At 25.0% G+C, this 16415-nt stretch overlaps 2 protein-coding genes and 1 long non-coding RNA gene across 3 annotated transcripts; 2 read left to right on the forward strand and 1 right to left on the reverse strand.

The window, feature by feature from the left end:
• The first annotated feature begins 3451 nt into the window (after window positions 1-3451).
• On the forward strand, window positions 3452-8493 carry LOC136986192 (uncharacterized). The gene is made up of 4 exons (XR_010882438.1): window positions 3452-3541; window positions 5358-5619; window positions 8097-8293; window positions 8371-8493. It is a non-coding gene; the product is annotated as an uncharacterized lncRNA (long non-coding RNA).
• Window positions 8494-8854: 361 nt separating this feature from the next.
• Window positions 8855-15722, forward strand: LOC136986191 (atrial natriuretic peptide-converting enzyme-like). The gene is given in 12 exon segments (XM_067283673.1): window positions 8855-8988; window positions 10170-10316; window positions 10402-10506; window positions 10632-10742; window positions 12386-12530; window positions 12609-12719; window positions 12804-12856; window positions 12932-13112; window positions 13181-13325; window positions 13327-13459; window positions 13530-13678; window positions 13751-15722. Coding segments are annotated over 11 exon segments (1458 nt in total). The 5' UTR covers window positions 8855-8988; window positions 10170-10174; the 3' UTR covers window positions 13934-15722.
• Window positions 14163-14735, reverse strand: LOC136986278 (uncharacterized). The gene is made up of 4 exons (XM_067283773.1): window positions 14607-14735; window positions 14478-14546; window positions 14307-14396; window positions 14163-14240 (listed from the first exon to the last, which is right to left on the reverse strand). Exons 1-4 carry the CDS (start codon window positions 14733-14735, stop codon window positions 14163-14165), a joined length of 366 nt encoding a protein of 121 aa, XP_067139874.1.
• Window positions 15723-16415: the final 693 nt, after the last annotated feature.

Below are 16415 nucleotides of genomic sequence, written 5' to 3' on the forward strand. Positions count from 1 at the left end.
CGGTCTGGACCCGAAGTTACAAGATTTTTTAAATTAAAAGATTAAAAATTGCAGCCTGGCATTGTGATGAAAGCACAATAAATAATTGTTCGTTTCTTATAGTTCTATACAATATAATGACCTATAAAATTAGGGCTTAAATCATTGATTACTTTACAAGATTTTAATCATCAAATTCCAGGATTTATTTAATATCATGTGTCTTTATTTAGGGATTGTTATGGTTTCAAGCTTCAAACGTTCAAGGTATGTTCTAATTGTCAGTGGTGAACGTTTTCTTATTTTTTGTTTTACATAAATATGAAAATTTTAAATAATTATAATGATAAATTTTATGTGTAGCAATTTAAGATCTATTTATTCATTTTATAATACAAAATACGCAACACAAGTATGTTGAATACTGTATGCCATTAGAAAAAATTGAGATGATAATTAAGATTAGCAATAATTTTCATTTTTATTTTATTTTATTTTTTTAAATTTGTATTTAGTCTTTATCTGTGAATGAACATAAATCTAGAGTTTCGAACAGGTTTGAAAATATTTGATATAAGTTAGAAGTAAATTCAAAATGACAACCTCTAAAAAATATTGTTTTTTTCCCCTGTTTCTTTACGATCTCTCTTAAATAGAGTTGGAATTGAGGAAGCTGTCAAAAGAATTCCGTGAAAGTCGACTGAATAAAAGTAATAAAAAAAAGAAAAATGTAAAAAGTATTTTTCAAGACTATTTCACAAAGTAAAAAATAAACGAATTTATAAAATTAATTTCACCGTAGTTGTTCGCTATAATTATTCGTTGTACCGGATGATCTTAATTAAAATTCCTTTATTCGACGCTGTGTAAAGGGATATTTAGCAGTATAAATGTAACCAAATTTGTATAGGGACATGCGTAAAAGAATAGTACCAAAACTTACCACTGTAGTACTTTTGGCACTTCAAGCTGTGTAATCTTAATCCGTGGGATTTTTGGTTGATATCAGTGACATGTAAATTTTTCATTTCAAAGAAAGTATTGAATTGCGTGTGAAAGCATCAGCAGATTCTAATAATATTGAAAAGAAAATTGATTTTTATAACAGAAAAAAAAATTAAAAATAAATACCCGATATTCTAACTAGTTTATTATTATTGTTATTGATCGTTTAACCCCTTCTTTTAACAGAAGAAAAACTATTTGAACGGAAATCGAACCTGGAACCATCTTCTTTAGAATTAAATATGTCAATTCGACGATTTAGTAATTTAATCTGTCACTTTAATTTAACATTTAAGAATTGTTCAAGTTTAAAATAAGCCAAATATGATCATTTTTCGCGAATAAAAAATTTATGTGTAACTTAGCTGAAACAGCTCGATTCAATCTGAAAGAAATCATTATTTACACCTTAATTATTTATTTAATTATTAAGTTTAATAAATATAAAATAATTCATCTGGAAACTGATAGTCATCTTCTGTTTAAAAATAACTGCAGTCGAATCTCCGAACAACGGTCGCTGGAATGGAAGATTAAAAAATGGTCTTTGTTTTAGGGTTATTTTGTATGCATTTCAAAAGAAAATATTCCTGAAAAAAAAAATGGCAGCCTTCTTGAGGTGGCTGCTGATAGACATTCGACTGTAATTAGTAAATTATGTAAATAAAAATAATATAATTTCCTTCAGATAACAACAGTTTTATATACACCGACTTTTGGTTTTCTGAATATACATTTCTCTTCTTGTTAAGGTATAGAAAGTTGAACACGTGTCACGGGCACGTCTTTATTATTCTTTTTTCTTTTTTCTTAAGAAAATATATTTATTTATTTTCCTTAAATTAAAATTCAATTAAGGATGTATAAGTAATTGCTCTATATATTGTATAATTTACGATTTAAATAATTATAAGGCTATAAAATACTCGTAATAATTGTTTGTTTGTTTATTAAGTTATGGCAACGCAACACTTGGGCGATCTGCCTAGGGGGAGGCCTTCCGGGGAGGTCTTTTTAAGAGTAACTGGCCCCTATTAAGGCGTTTCAGATGTGGAGAAAACCCGGAAAACTGCACGTGGCCAGCCCGTCCTGGTGAGGCACGAACCCACGACCAAACTCCCAGTGTTCAAGGAACGAAATCGCTTGGTCACTGGTGGGCACTCATAATAATAAAACGCAGGAATTTCAGTTTAGTAAACTTATTTAAGTGTAAATAATAATTTTAAAACGTTTCTTTCAAGATTTCCTTTCAAAAATAAAAAATATAAAAAAAACTTAAATAGAAAAAATTCGATTAAATTTGATGAATTGTTACAGTAAAAAAAAATATCTCCATGTGTCAATAAAGTTTAAAATTCGATTTAAAAAATATAATAGAGCAACAAATAATAATAAAAAATATATTTAAAAATTTTAAAAATAAATAAAATAATTTTTTAAAAGTCTTAATCTTATTAAGTATATTAAAGAGGGGAAAATATATTATTTTTATACTTTTAAAGCTACGTCTGTAACGTCATTTGTGATAAAATAAACAAAAGATTTAATTAAACATTTGAATTAATTGTTAATTCGCACTGACAGAATGAATTACTTTGTGAATATTCAAATATTCACGATAGGAATTATGTCAATTCGAAGTTAGGAATGACAATAAATCTTATTTAATTGAGTAGAAGGATTAAGTTGAGATTTGAAAGAATATTATTCAATTGATTAATATTAGCAATTCAAATCGTCTTTAATGTTATGTTAATGAGGATAATCAAAATTATTTTAATGGTTTTAATGAAATAATCGAGTAGGGAAGTGTTAAAATGTATACAAATGCAGTAATGGCCTTGGGTTAAGTTTTGTTTATACTTTGAAGAGTTTTATTACTAAAACATCGATTATATTGGATTATTTATATATACATATAAATTTAGAATAGTCGCCTTTACATAATAAACAAATGGAATGGTTTATAGGTTAAAAATAATTTTAGTAGTCATTAAAGTTGATGTACACATTTTATAAATCATTTCAATTTAAAATAAATAAATCATTATTCTAGTAAAAATATATTAATTTATTTATTTAAAAAGAGTAATAAAAATTAATTTAAAATACATTTATTAAAATATAAAGAATTTCATGTTTAAGAAATTAAATAATTCGAAAATAGCGTAATTATTTATTACTTAATTTTTTCAAATTTTGAAAACAATAAATCATAATACTTTAGTAAAAATATATAAATTAATTAATTTAATTAAATAATAATAATAATAATAATAATAATAAATTATTTAAAAGTACATTTATCAAATTGTTAAAAAATTTTATATTTAAAAAAATAAATGTTTATTATTTTATATATATACTATATGTGGAATATATCAAAATATATTATTTAAATTATTATATACAATTGTAAAATTTTTATTAATTTATTTTAAGTATTAAAAATAACAGTATTTATGATTTTCGTTAGAAATAAAAATTCATTATTTTAATTGGATAGAAGAAAATCGTCTGCCGTCGTCATTAATTAGGACGCCATATTGTTTAACTAGTTAAGTATTTAAATTAAGCAATTTTGAGTTTTTAATGAAATTTAATCATTTATACATACTAAAATAGTAATTTTAATCAATTTAAAAGCCATTTTTGTAAATAAAACTATTTTTTAATAAATATAAATAAGTAAAATAGGGCCGATTGCACTGGGGGCGCCTCGACTCCCAATAACCGGCAAAGCCACGCTCTTATGGGTAGAAAAGGGCAATTGGTTTGGGGCCCCCTAATTCAAATTTGCCTAGGCCCCATGAAGCTATAACGCGCCACTGAAGCCACGGCCATAAAAACAAAACGTAATATATTTTTCGGAATTAAGAGAAATACAACAATGTAAAGAAGGGCAGAATGGGGAGAGGAGAGCCAGCCTTCTTGACTGGCACTTTGTATGATAGCATGTCTGGTATCGGTTGACATAGTCAGCCTCCCCACACCACGCCCCCTAGCGCCTCAATGATAAACGAATTAATAAGGCCCTGTCTTAAAATATTACATTTCTTACAATGATTAACATATCTTGAATAATTAATTGAAGATATTAAAAATTGAATATTTAACATTTTCAATATTTATTTTCCATTTGAAAGAATAATGGCACATTGAAGCATTTATATATTTTAAAAAATTATAGGTTTAACTAAATCTTTAAAATGATTCTTTAATGAAGTCAATTATAGTTTTAAGAAAATATTAAATTTGACAGAAGATAAATTGGTCCAATAAAAGTAACAGTACGCCCACATTGGAGCCTATAATTGGGTAACACGGTTATAAAATAACGAAGCTAATTTCATTTAGTTCGTTTCGCAAATTCTTTAAATATTTCCTTTATTATTTATTAAAATATTTAAATCAGTCTTCTTCTATTAAAAACACTCTTAACTAGTATTGATTTAGCCATGTTTATATATAACTATGTTGTAAAAATATTTATTTTTAATAATTTGTTTTTACAAATATTAATAATTTAAGTAAATGAGAGATAAAATAAACAAATTTAATAATTGTTCATTTTTTTCCAGTTAAATTTTGTATAACTGATGTTTTGATTTTCAACTTACTAATTTAATTTGGGTGAAGTTTTGAAATATCAGGTTAAATTTTTATTGATTGTTTGATATTGAAATTTGATTTTTTTTTTTTTTTTTTACTTTAAAAATTTGTGAGTGAATTTTTTCAAGCATAGAAATGCATTAATTGTTATCTATTTAAAAGCAATCTAAAAACACTACGAAATATTCGAAATTATTTATAATTATTTATACAGATTTTAATGCCTGTTAAAAATATTTTTTTTAAATGTTTATGTTCTAGAATTTGATATAAAACATCTAATTTTAAAAAATAATAATTTTCAAATTTAATATTAAATTCTGAATCAAAGCAAATGGTGGAAAAAAAAGCGTTAAGTTAATATATGGTCTGCAAAGTTAACTATGCAATAATTAAACCATTAAACATCTTTAAAGTTACGTTCATAAATAAATTTATATAATGCAATTTAAATTAATGACCTCATTTTTTAAAATTACAAAAGTTCTGACTTAATTCGAAGAATAAATAAAACGTTAAGTAATTTTTTAATTATTTTATTTAATATTTCTTCTGGTATGAAGGATGCAATTAAATAAAATTAAGGAATTATTATTATTATTTATTTAATGCTTATTTAAGTTTTACATCATTTTTATAAGTGAAATGAAAGATAATAAATATGTAAATAAATAAATTCTTCGAAGTAAAGGCAATGGTAAACTATAAATAAAAGAAGCAATAACATTTTATTTTAAAAATAATTTGTTTGTTTAATTTAGAAATTTAAAGTTTGGAAAGTTGATTTAGAAAAATTCGTTCTATAAGAAACGAAGAAACTATTGCCAGAAAAATAACCAAACTAAAACAACCTCAGTGGGACGATTTGTAAATGCCGAAGGCTTTGAAAAATCAATGGTTACAAATAGTGTGGATGCGCCAATGTTTCTCTCGCTTCAGTCGCCTGGATTCTATCGCCAGTCATGGTATGACGTTCACACGTACAGGCATGATGAGCTGTAAGTCCTTTATTACAATTTATTGGTAAGTTTTATGGTCTTCAACTTTGCCATTTCTCCATAAATTACTTTTCGTAAATTTAATTAAACGGTATCTGACAATAAATTTAATTAACTTAATAATATTTATGTGTTATTTATAATTATTATGCAGTTGAATGTAAAGAAAATTTACAAAATTTTATCTGTGTAAACTAAATTCAAAAAGTTTTATATTTTAATCTGTTTTAGATAGATTATTTATCAAATTATTTAACTAAATGCTGCAGCGAATGTACTGTATGTTACTTGTATTACTATGTAAATTTATATTACCTGTTCTTTTTTAAAAAAAATAATTTTAAAAACTTATTTAAGTAAGTTTTTAAAATGATATTTACTAATATTAGCTAATAATATATTATTTTAAAGTTGCAATTTGAAGTAACGTTTCTATATTATTATTATTTAGCCAGTTATTATAATTCAACAGATAGACATGAGTACTTTAGCTATTTTCAGAATAGAATTACTCTTAATAATTCTTCTTATCAGTTATATCAATAAGATAAACTTTTTGTCTAGTGTACAGTACATCACTTAAATCTCAATCTTTAAACTAATTTAATTCCAAATATAGAAAGCGGCATATAAACTTACAATATAAATCAAAGGTATATTTTCTTTCTAAACATAGGAAAAAGATGACGTGAAGTGGAGACAAATTTGGTTGGAAAAACATCACTTCTGTTTTCCTGTAAGTCGTTACAGAAAAATAGAAGTGTACATGACTAGAATATCTTTTGACTGCTTCAAAAGAAACAGAGGTAAAAAAAAAAATAAATAAAATAAAATAAAGAAGGAAAATTCTTGAAAAAAAATTGAAAATAAGTCAAGCAATATAGAATTATTAGTATATCTATTTAAAATAATATTTAAACTGCATTAATATCTCGATTATTAATTTAAATTTTTTAATATAATAAATATTAAAAGAGTAAAATATTTTTTGCTTTTAAAATTTTTAGCTATATTAAAATTTTAAAATCAAAAAATATATATGTATAATTAACAGACGATAACATAGAAACACATCTATCGATCCGATATCTCGCAATATATAACAATTTTTACTCCACATTTGTTTGATTTGTATTTTAAACATCCTAAACTGTACGAATGTATCTTATAAAGGCTAAATATAATTAGAAATATGAATTTTGTCACAGATGAAAGAAAAAATAAGAAGATAAGAAAAAATTCTTTTCTTTCACAGATGAATGAATCCAAGGAAAAAATTTTTCTTTCATTTCAAAAAAGAAAAAAAAATAGAAAAAAGTATTTTTAAGAATTAAGCGATTACATTGTAATTGGCAATAATTTTAAAATTTCAAATATACTTTTATAAATATAAGTAAACAATTTAAATAACATAATTTATATTTTAGAAATTACATATTTAAAAGTTAAGAATTTACAAATTGTCCTAGAATATAAAAATGATATATAGCATGTAATAAATCTTGATAGATTGATCACTTAATTTTGGAAAAATTGTATACGTTGTAATGAATAAACATTATCCTTCACCTATTCTGCAATCTTAATTAAAATCGCATATAAACTTACAATATAAATCATATACAATTTTTTAAACATTTTAAAACTAGTTTCATTCAAAATTTTAATTATTATTTAATTAAAATCGCAGTATTTACAATATTGTTTAATTGTCAATATGTCTTATAAAAATTAACTAAAATAAAAATAACATTTTTCAAGTTAATATTTTCGTATCGAATTTTACAACATTTCATTCATGTAATACAATTCAATTTCCTACTATTAATGAAAACGTCCACGGGTTAAATATTCATTTCCTGAAACGAATGCCTTATTAATAATGAATATACCTTTATCTTAAATTACGACGTCTGCAAGTAATTAAAAGTAAACGACAACAATTTATAGTGAAATAAAGTATTAGTTACGTTGATTAATTTTAGCCGAAAAGATTGATAAATATTTATTATCAGCATGAAATTTTCTATTAAAGTATAGCTTATTTTGCTAGCAGTGATTTATTTTATGGACAGTTGATGGTGAAGTGAACTTGACAACTTGTTTCATGTGATATCAGACTATTCTTTAATATCGTATGTCATGCCTTGGATTTCAAGTTAATCTTTTTGTTTGATCAATTGTTACTCCAGGGGATACCCATATATTTTTTTCTTGTAAACTTGTTTCTAGACAATTAAGTTTTATATAATAAAGTATTAATAATTTATCAGAAGAAATAGTCTTATTTTATTACACAATAATTTTTTAAACATTTTAAAACTAGTTTCATTCAAAATTTTAATTATTATTTAAGTAAATTAAATGTTTTAATTAACTTACGTCAACAAATGCTAAAATGTAAATAAATAGTAATAAAAATAATTTACGAATAAATATTAATATTTTGTAAATATCCTTATTTTAATTATGTTTAAAATTCTAAATATTGTTATTTTTCAGTTCAGTGAGCTTACTGCAAGTTTATCAAAGAAGATAAAGAAAAATCATACATTTTGTTTACATTTTTAAAAAAGTTATCTTGATTAATTTGTCTAACAATTAATTCAATGCATAATGGAATCGTAAATGATATGAAAAGAATGGATAAACAAAATAAAACTGATGAAAGACACTCCGTCCAGAATACAACTCAAGAAGTAAAATAATTGAATAAGTAAGATTTTATTATCATATTTAAAATATAAATTAATGTAAAATATTTGTAATTTTACAGAATCCATCAACAAACAGACATTGGAAAAGCCTTCTTCGTATTCGTAGCAGATGGAAAATTACAATTTTAATAATAAATTTTTTAATTTTATGCTTGCTAATTGCATTGCTCATATGTTATTTGGAAGGTAAATTTTCAAAATTAATATTGAGAAACTTTAAGTTATTATTAAATAATTTACAAGTTAAAAACTTTTTTATTAAAATTAATAATTAGTGTGAATGTTTTACTTTTTAAATCTATTTTGTAGGAGTATCCAGAAATGTACAGCAAATTAATACAATTGAAAACGGTAAGTATTATAGAAAAAAAATATATTTGTTGTTTAAATGAAATTCAATGTATGAGATTTTTTTTAATAAATTTATTTAGCCGGAAAATGTCAACCATTGCGCCTGCCTTTATGCCATAAATATAAAGTACCATATTCTTATACTTTGATACCTAATTTACTTGGACATAATAGTCAAATAGAAATCACAGAAGCTATTAATCGCTACGATCCACTTATAAGTGTCAAATGTTATGTTTTGTTACCGTTATTTTTATGCACTATATATGCACCTAAGTGCATCCGTACTGGACAGACTGTGCCTCCTTGTAGAAGCCTTTGTCAAGGTAAGAATCAACTAACGGCGAATGTTATAAAATAAATCTCTTGGATTATTTGATAATTCTTTTTACTTATCAATAATTATTTGTAGACATTGTTAATATAAGGTAAAATTTAATTTTGATCTTAATTTTTGAATATCCACGTTAAGAACGATAATATTTTATACTGATAAAATAATTTACAATTATACAATTCGTTTCTAGAATCCAAATAATATAAAATGCAAGCTGCCCAAAAGATATATTTGTTCTAAACGTAGGACTTTCTAAGCACAAGTAACTAGACGACTACCTCCATCTTACGCTTGGATAGGTTCAGTTTTTAGATTAAATCGAAACATCTAAAATGTATATAAAATCTTTACACTATTGGATATTTTAAATAATTACTTTTTCGTGCTTGATATAATTTCCAATTAAATTTTTATTGCTATTTTATTTCCGAGAGTTCAAAATAAGAAATTTAATTTGAAATTACGCTTATAGTTACTGAAGTATTCTTTTCTGCTATTAAAAGTTCTTAATCAATTATTTTTTTAATTAAAAATTTGTTTCTCGTCATTAATGAATATAAATATTTGTAATTAATTATTAGTATTAATTTCATGGATCCTTAGTCAGAAACTAGTTGCATTGTGATTGCATTTGCTAAAAGCATTTAGCCAACGATTACTTTTACGCTAATTTAACTTACAAATCCAAAATAGTATCTAGAAAATCGTAAATACTGAACTTATTTTTGAGTATTTCGTTATATTTTTAGAACTAAACAGGCGAAGAACAACCTTCTCATTGAAGAAAGATTTCACTAGAGTTTTGAATTTTAAAAAATATTTTAACACTTGATATCATTAAAAAAAACTTAATTTCATATTTGTAATTTTGTTCAAACTAAATATTAATAAATTTTAGCTAGAAAGTAGGCTATAAAATGAAATTTAAACGCGATAATGGTTGTGCCTAATTATTTAATATCTGTATATGTTGTAATGTATTGATTAGGCCTACTTATTTCTTCGTTACATTTAACATTTGTTTTTTAAAAACCTTATGATTAAATAAGATATGTTTAAATGAGAATTATCGATAATAAAAGTTATTTTATAGTGTTCGTAATTAGAATCATCTAAACACTTTCATTTTAAAAAAATCTAATATTAATATTAACAACCTCTTTTCGACAGAAACTATGAGAAAATGCGATTTTTTCCTCGGTGTTTTTACTTTGTCGTGGCCAATGAATATCGATTGTTCTTCATTACCAGAAAGTCCTGATCCAGAGATCTGTATTGGACATCAGGAAAATTACTATGTTCAGAAAAGTATTCATGGTAAAATTCCCGTTTAAAATTTTTTTCATAGAAATAAAAACTTCAATGAATGAACATTTTTCAAATGTTTTCGTTTGTTGCATAGATTGTACCAATGGCTTCCGTTGTGATCAAACAAGATGCTTACCAAAGACTTGGATTTGTGATGGATATCTTGATTGTGAAGATACGACTGATGAACAAAATTGCGGTAAACAAATATGATTTATATAATTATTATATTTTCTATTGTTATATATATGTATGCCGTAAGCATTATTTTTTTAAAGTATTAAATCTGTGTATAATGTGATTAATATTATTCTTATTACTCAGAGAATTGTTCTCCGGGAGATTACTATTGTGGAAAAAATGTATGTCTAAACAGTTCATCTGTTTGTGATGGAAAAGAAGACTGCAAAGATGGAAGAGATGAGAGGCAATGCCGTAAGTACAAACTGAAAAATATCTACTGGTACATAACAGATAATAAATACTTTTTGTATGTCCTTCGGAATTAGCATAAAGATGCTATTGAGAACAATTCACACAGGAACACTTCTTTTTTCGTGGTATAAGTAGGTTTATTTTCAATAATTTAGAACGGATATGCATTTCGGGCTTTATGCCCCTCTTCAGTCCTTATTTTATTAAGTATATCGGTAAAAAATACTATGTAAGAAATTACAGAATGTATTAAATTATATTTAACATACGCGTACAAAAATTTTTCAAAAAATATAATTACCTAAAAAATTAATTAAAGTGACAGCTGGAATAACAATAATTAAAACAGTGGGTAAAAGAAGTAAAGGTATAATAAATTAAAAAATAAAATGTTGTGAAAAAATAAAATAAAAATACATATACCTGTAAAAATAAATATAATTTCGTTAAAATGTATACAGAAATTGGCAAATAAAGGTAGGAAAACCATAAAAAAAACCTTAAATTCAATTAAAACTGATTAAAAAATAAAGTGTAAAAGCTTTCACTGTATGTTTATCAGAAAATCTGATTTTTTTACGATCTAGTGGATTAAAATGGGTGAGAAAGAGGGAACATCTTAAAAAGGACTCTTCTATTTTGGTAGTAATGGCTGCCAGATCTCAGAGGTTGGCGATGACAACGCCAGTGTTTAAATTCATTCTATGAATTTCGTTTACTTTAATCATTTCAATATGTTCAAAGAATTTTCTTTTAATAATTTTTTTTTTCTTTTTTAAGAATTTTGACGCTGTCAAGTAATATCTCGCAGCCAGCATGATTGCAATGTGTGGCGAGATATTACTTGACAGCGTCAAAATTCTTAAAAAAAAGAAAAAAAAAATTATTAAAAGAAAATTCTTTGAACATATTGAAATGATTAAAGTAAACGAAATTCATAGAATGAATTTAAACACTGGCGTTGTCATCGCCAACCTCTGAGATCTGGCAGCCATTACTACCAAAATAGAAGAGTCCTTTTTAAGATGTTCCCTCTTTCTCACCCATTTTAATCCACTAGATCGTAAAAAAATCAGATTTTCTGATAAACATACAGTGAAAGCTTTTACACTTTATTTTTTAATCAGTTTTAATTGAATTTAAGGTTTTTTTTATGGTTTTCCTACCTTTATTTGCCAATTTCTGTATACATTTTAACGAAATTATATTTATTTTTACAGGTATATGTATTTTTATTTTATTTTTTCACAACATTTTATTTTTTAATTTATTATACCTTTACTTCTTTTACCCACTGTTTTAATTATTGTTATTCCAGCTGTCACTTTAATTAATTTTTTAGGTAATTATATTTTTTGAAAAATTTTTGTACGCGTATGTTAAATATAATTTAATACATTCTGTAATTTCTTACATAGTATTTTTTACCGATATACTTAATAAAATAAGGACTGAAGAGGGGCATAAAGCCCGAAATGCATATCCGTTCTAAATTATTGAAAATAAACCTACTTATACCACGAAAAAAGAAGTGTTCCTGTGTGATTTGTTCTCAATAGCAACTTTACGCTAATTCCGAAGAACATACAACTAATTTTGAGAACAGTAAGCAATCAAGTACTAATAAATATTTGTTTGATTAGTGCGTTTAAATCAAAATGTGGATATTGAAAATGAAGGAAAATTAGAAGTTTATAACAGGGAAACAAATTCGTGGATCCCGATTTGTGGAAAAGATTGGGATTCATCCAATATGAGTTATACGGCTTGTCATATATTAGGATATAAGTAAGAAATCTAAATTTAATAACTATTTTATTTGCTTATTACGTTATTCATTTGTTCATTATACATTCATTTCTTTAGAGATGTGAAAGAAACAAGAATTCGCGATGAAAATGAAAAAGCTTATAAGGAAATAGCTCCTAAAACACCGGGAGATGTTAAAGAAATGCAAACAATACTTAAAAAATCTAAGTAATTTTTATGCAATACATGAATTTAATATTATCATCATTAATATTTATCGTATTTTCTAATATTTTTATAAATTTATCTTAGAAAGAAATGTGATGGAGATAATGTAACCATATATTTAAAATGCCAAAACTATGGTAATTTTCCGTTATTTTCTCATTTTAACTGAATGTTTTAACATTAAAGTCATAAAAAAACTAAACTTTATTTAGAATGTGGTGTATCTATGGCACCGGCTAAACCTACTCCAAGAATTGTAGGTGGTAAGGAATCTGCTCCGGGGAGTTGGCCCTGGCTAGCAGCCTTACACGGAGGTCCTGACGAAGTGTTCTTTTGCGGAGGAGTGCTTATTTCACCTTGGTGGGTTTTGTCTGCTGCTCACTGCGTTGGAAAGTAAGTACAATATGTTTTTTGCATTACCGATTTTTTTCGATACGAGCTACATCTTTATATTCTTTCAGTCAAACTGATCCTGGAGGTTGGACAATAAAACTTGGAATGACAAGAAGAACATCTTCCTCCTTTTTCATTCAAAAACGAGGAGTTTCGTTAATCATTAAACATCCTGATTTTAAGACCTTTAGTTTGTTTAATAACGATTTAGTTTTTATTATTGTTGAATCAACCAGTCAACTTTGATCAATTTCTACGTCCTATTTGTCTCCCTAAACCGAATATATCATTAGTTGGTTATAAATCATGTATTGTAACAGGATGGGGTAAACCATTACATGACGATGGTTTGTATCATTATTACTATATTCGGGTTAGTATATCAAATATATTTATAATAAATATTTAAAATTTCAGATGCTGATTACCAAGTTGTTATTCATCAAGTTGAAGTACCAATCGTTGATTTCGAGACATGTGTTAACTGGTATTCCATTCATGATGTTCATATATCAGAAAAAATGGTTTGCGCAGGCCATCGTGAAGGAAAGAAAGATGCTTGTCAGGTAATTGCATTAAATTGTTATGAATGTGATAGTCAATATTCAAATTTACGTTTAATGACTTTGTACGTTTAGGGTGATAGTGGTGGACCGCTTCTATGTTGGAATTCCAATCATTGGTTTGTCGCTGGCATCGTAAGTTGGGGTATTAAATGTGCTCAACCGAATTTACCAGGAATATATACGAATGTACCATTATACGTTGACTGGATACTCGCTACAACAGCTTTATATGAACATCCCTTACAGACATTTTAAATCGTGGCAATTCTGTTTGTAAATAGATTTAATCATTTATCATATTTCGGATTGTTTATCATTGTTTTCCATTAACATTAAGATATATTGCAACATGAAATTAATCCAATAATTATCACTGTGAATTTTTTTGTAAATAAAAACAAATCGTTTTTTTTCTCAAGGACATTTGATTCGCAGTTTAAAATTACTTTGAACATAGGATGTTGTTATTTATGATTAAATCTTATTATTGCAATAACATGCTTATACGAGTTTGAGTAAATTGCAAGTACATTAATAAATAAGTCAGTATGATGCTCGCCATCTAAAATAAAAATATAAAAATTCTGTAAAATAACACATAATTTAGGCGTAATGAATATAAACTTACACTTATAAGTGTTCCTTTTGTGATGAAAAAAATATCTAGACACGTAAATCCTATGGATGGTCCTTCAAATCGCTCCAAAAATATATTTATCTATAAAAAATTCACATATATAAACTATATTCATAATCTAAACTAAAATTATAAATCCTTAGATCTAATTTAAATCATTACCTCTAATCTAGTTTGTTCTGGAATATCAAAAGAAGAAAGTTTTAACAATAGTTCTCTTGGTTCATAAGCCTAAAATAAAAACTGTATATTATAATAATATCTAAAATTTAAAAATTTCGTTTGGCATACCTTTTGATAAACTGTGTCGAGCATTAAAGTAACTGAAATGACACCATTAATTACAGTAAGAAGTAAAATAACAACTACTAACAATACAAATCTATTGCTGTATGTTTGAGAAATAATGATTTGTAACATTACGCATGAAAATTGAACAAATTCAAAATAAATAATAAAACTATGAAAACTTATAAATTCATCTAATGTGTACACTAGCTTGGAGATGCGATGATGCTTAACGTGTACAGTTTTAATATTTACTAGTTTCTTTTCTTCGATACTCTGTTTAAGAGTTAGATTAATTTCATCAAACTTTTTAATTATAAGATAACAATTAACATACAGAAAAATAAAGTATAAAACACGAGAAATTATTGTACAGTGTAAATTTAATAATGACGCAGCAATTATTGTAACTATATGAAAAAAGCTATATTCGTCTGAGAATTTCCAGTAGTTTAAGCAAAAAAAGAATTCGCCTAACAAAGTAAAATAGTTAACTGGAGAAAAAAAGCGTAAGAAATAATATTGAATTTGTGTAATTTTTTCAAAATTTTGATCTTGTTCGTTTTGATTAATGTCATTCCAAAGTTGACATAAATTTTTTTCTAGCCTTTCTCTCATTTGATTATTATTAAAATTTAAGAACGATAGCATACTACTGATACAATTGATGAATAAAATATAAAGAATAGAAACATAATTATCCCGGAATGATATTTTTATAATTGATATAATTACTGATTTTTTATATGAATCATCCATAAATAATTGTGCGAGCAAAAGTAGTAGAATATAAACTGTACAGCTGCAGAATGTTGATATCACAATTATATTCCTCCATTCGACTTTTAAGTTATCTTGAGATTTCTGGCATTGATCTCGAAGCGAAAAATATCCAAATTTTTTAAATATACGAAAAATAGGTTTAAAATAACAAACATAGCAAAGGAGAGATCCTTCGGCAGAGATTCTGATAGAAGACATTACTCTTAACTTTATTAAAATGAATTTCGAATTCTCCTTGCAACGAGCAAACCATTTTATGAGCGTTTTATAATTAATTTGTCATTATAAGAAGAAAATTTTAATTGAATTTATATAATCGGATTATAATGATTCAAAGCTTTTAATAAAAGAATGTGAACAAAAATATTTTATTAATTAGTCTCGTTTTAACGATTAACTTACTGAAAATATTTTAAGTGCAAATTTATGACTAGAAAAATCGACATTCATTAAGTTATATCAAGATTGATTGCATTATATAACGCAACAAATTCACATTCTGATCAATGTATATAAATTCTTTAATAAAATATTCAAAAATTAAGAAATTTTTATATATTATCATTAAAATTAACTTAATAATTAAAATACCTTTTTTATATGAATGATTTAAAATAGAATTATATTTTTTGTTAATAATACTATATCATGGTAATATGCATTCTACTCACATATATATATATATATATATATATATATATATTTTTAATTGTTAATTACAAAAGTTAGGATTTGGCGGATTATATCTTATATATGATATTTATTGCTTGTTTTTCTGTAAATAATAAATTAATACATAGATATACATTATACAATATATATAATGTACTTTATTATTTATAATATACGGTATTAATACTAATGCAGTAATTAATTAATATATAACATTATATAATAACAAATATATAAATATTTTAATTTTAAAGATTAATTTTTTGCCTTTCAGCTATACCACAAATATTAGTGAAAATTATTCGTATATTAATATTAAGATTTGCTACATCGTCAAACAGCTAAAACATTATTTCC

Source organism: Centruroides vittatus, unplaced genomic scaffold, assembly GCF_030686945.1.
Source record: "Centruroides vittatus isolate TY-2023 unplaced genomic scaffold, ASM3068694v2 scaffold_1015, whole genome shotgun sequence".
NCBI classification, from domain to species: domain Eukaryota; kingdom Metazoa; phylum Arthropoda; class Arachnida; order Scorpiones; family Buthidae; genus Centruroides; species Centruroides vittatus.

Coding starts and splice junctions, on each gene's coding strand:
- LOC136986278 (XM_067283773.1), bottom strand. CDS start 14,735: ATGTTACAAATCATTATTTCTCAAACATACAGCAATAGATTTGTATTG. Junction 14,547..14,606: donor TCGACACAGTTTATCAAAAG/GTATGCCAAACG, acceptor TTTTTATTTTAG/GCTTATGAACCAAGAGAACT. Junction 14,241..14,306: donor CAAAAGGAACACTTATAAGT/GTAAGTTTATAT, acceptor TTTTTATTTTAG/ATGGCGAGCATCATACTGAC.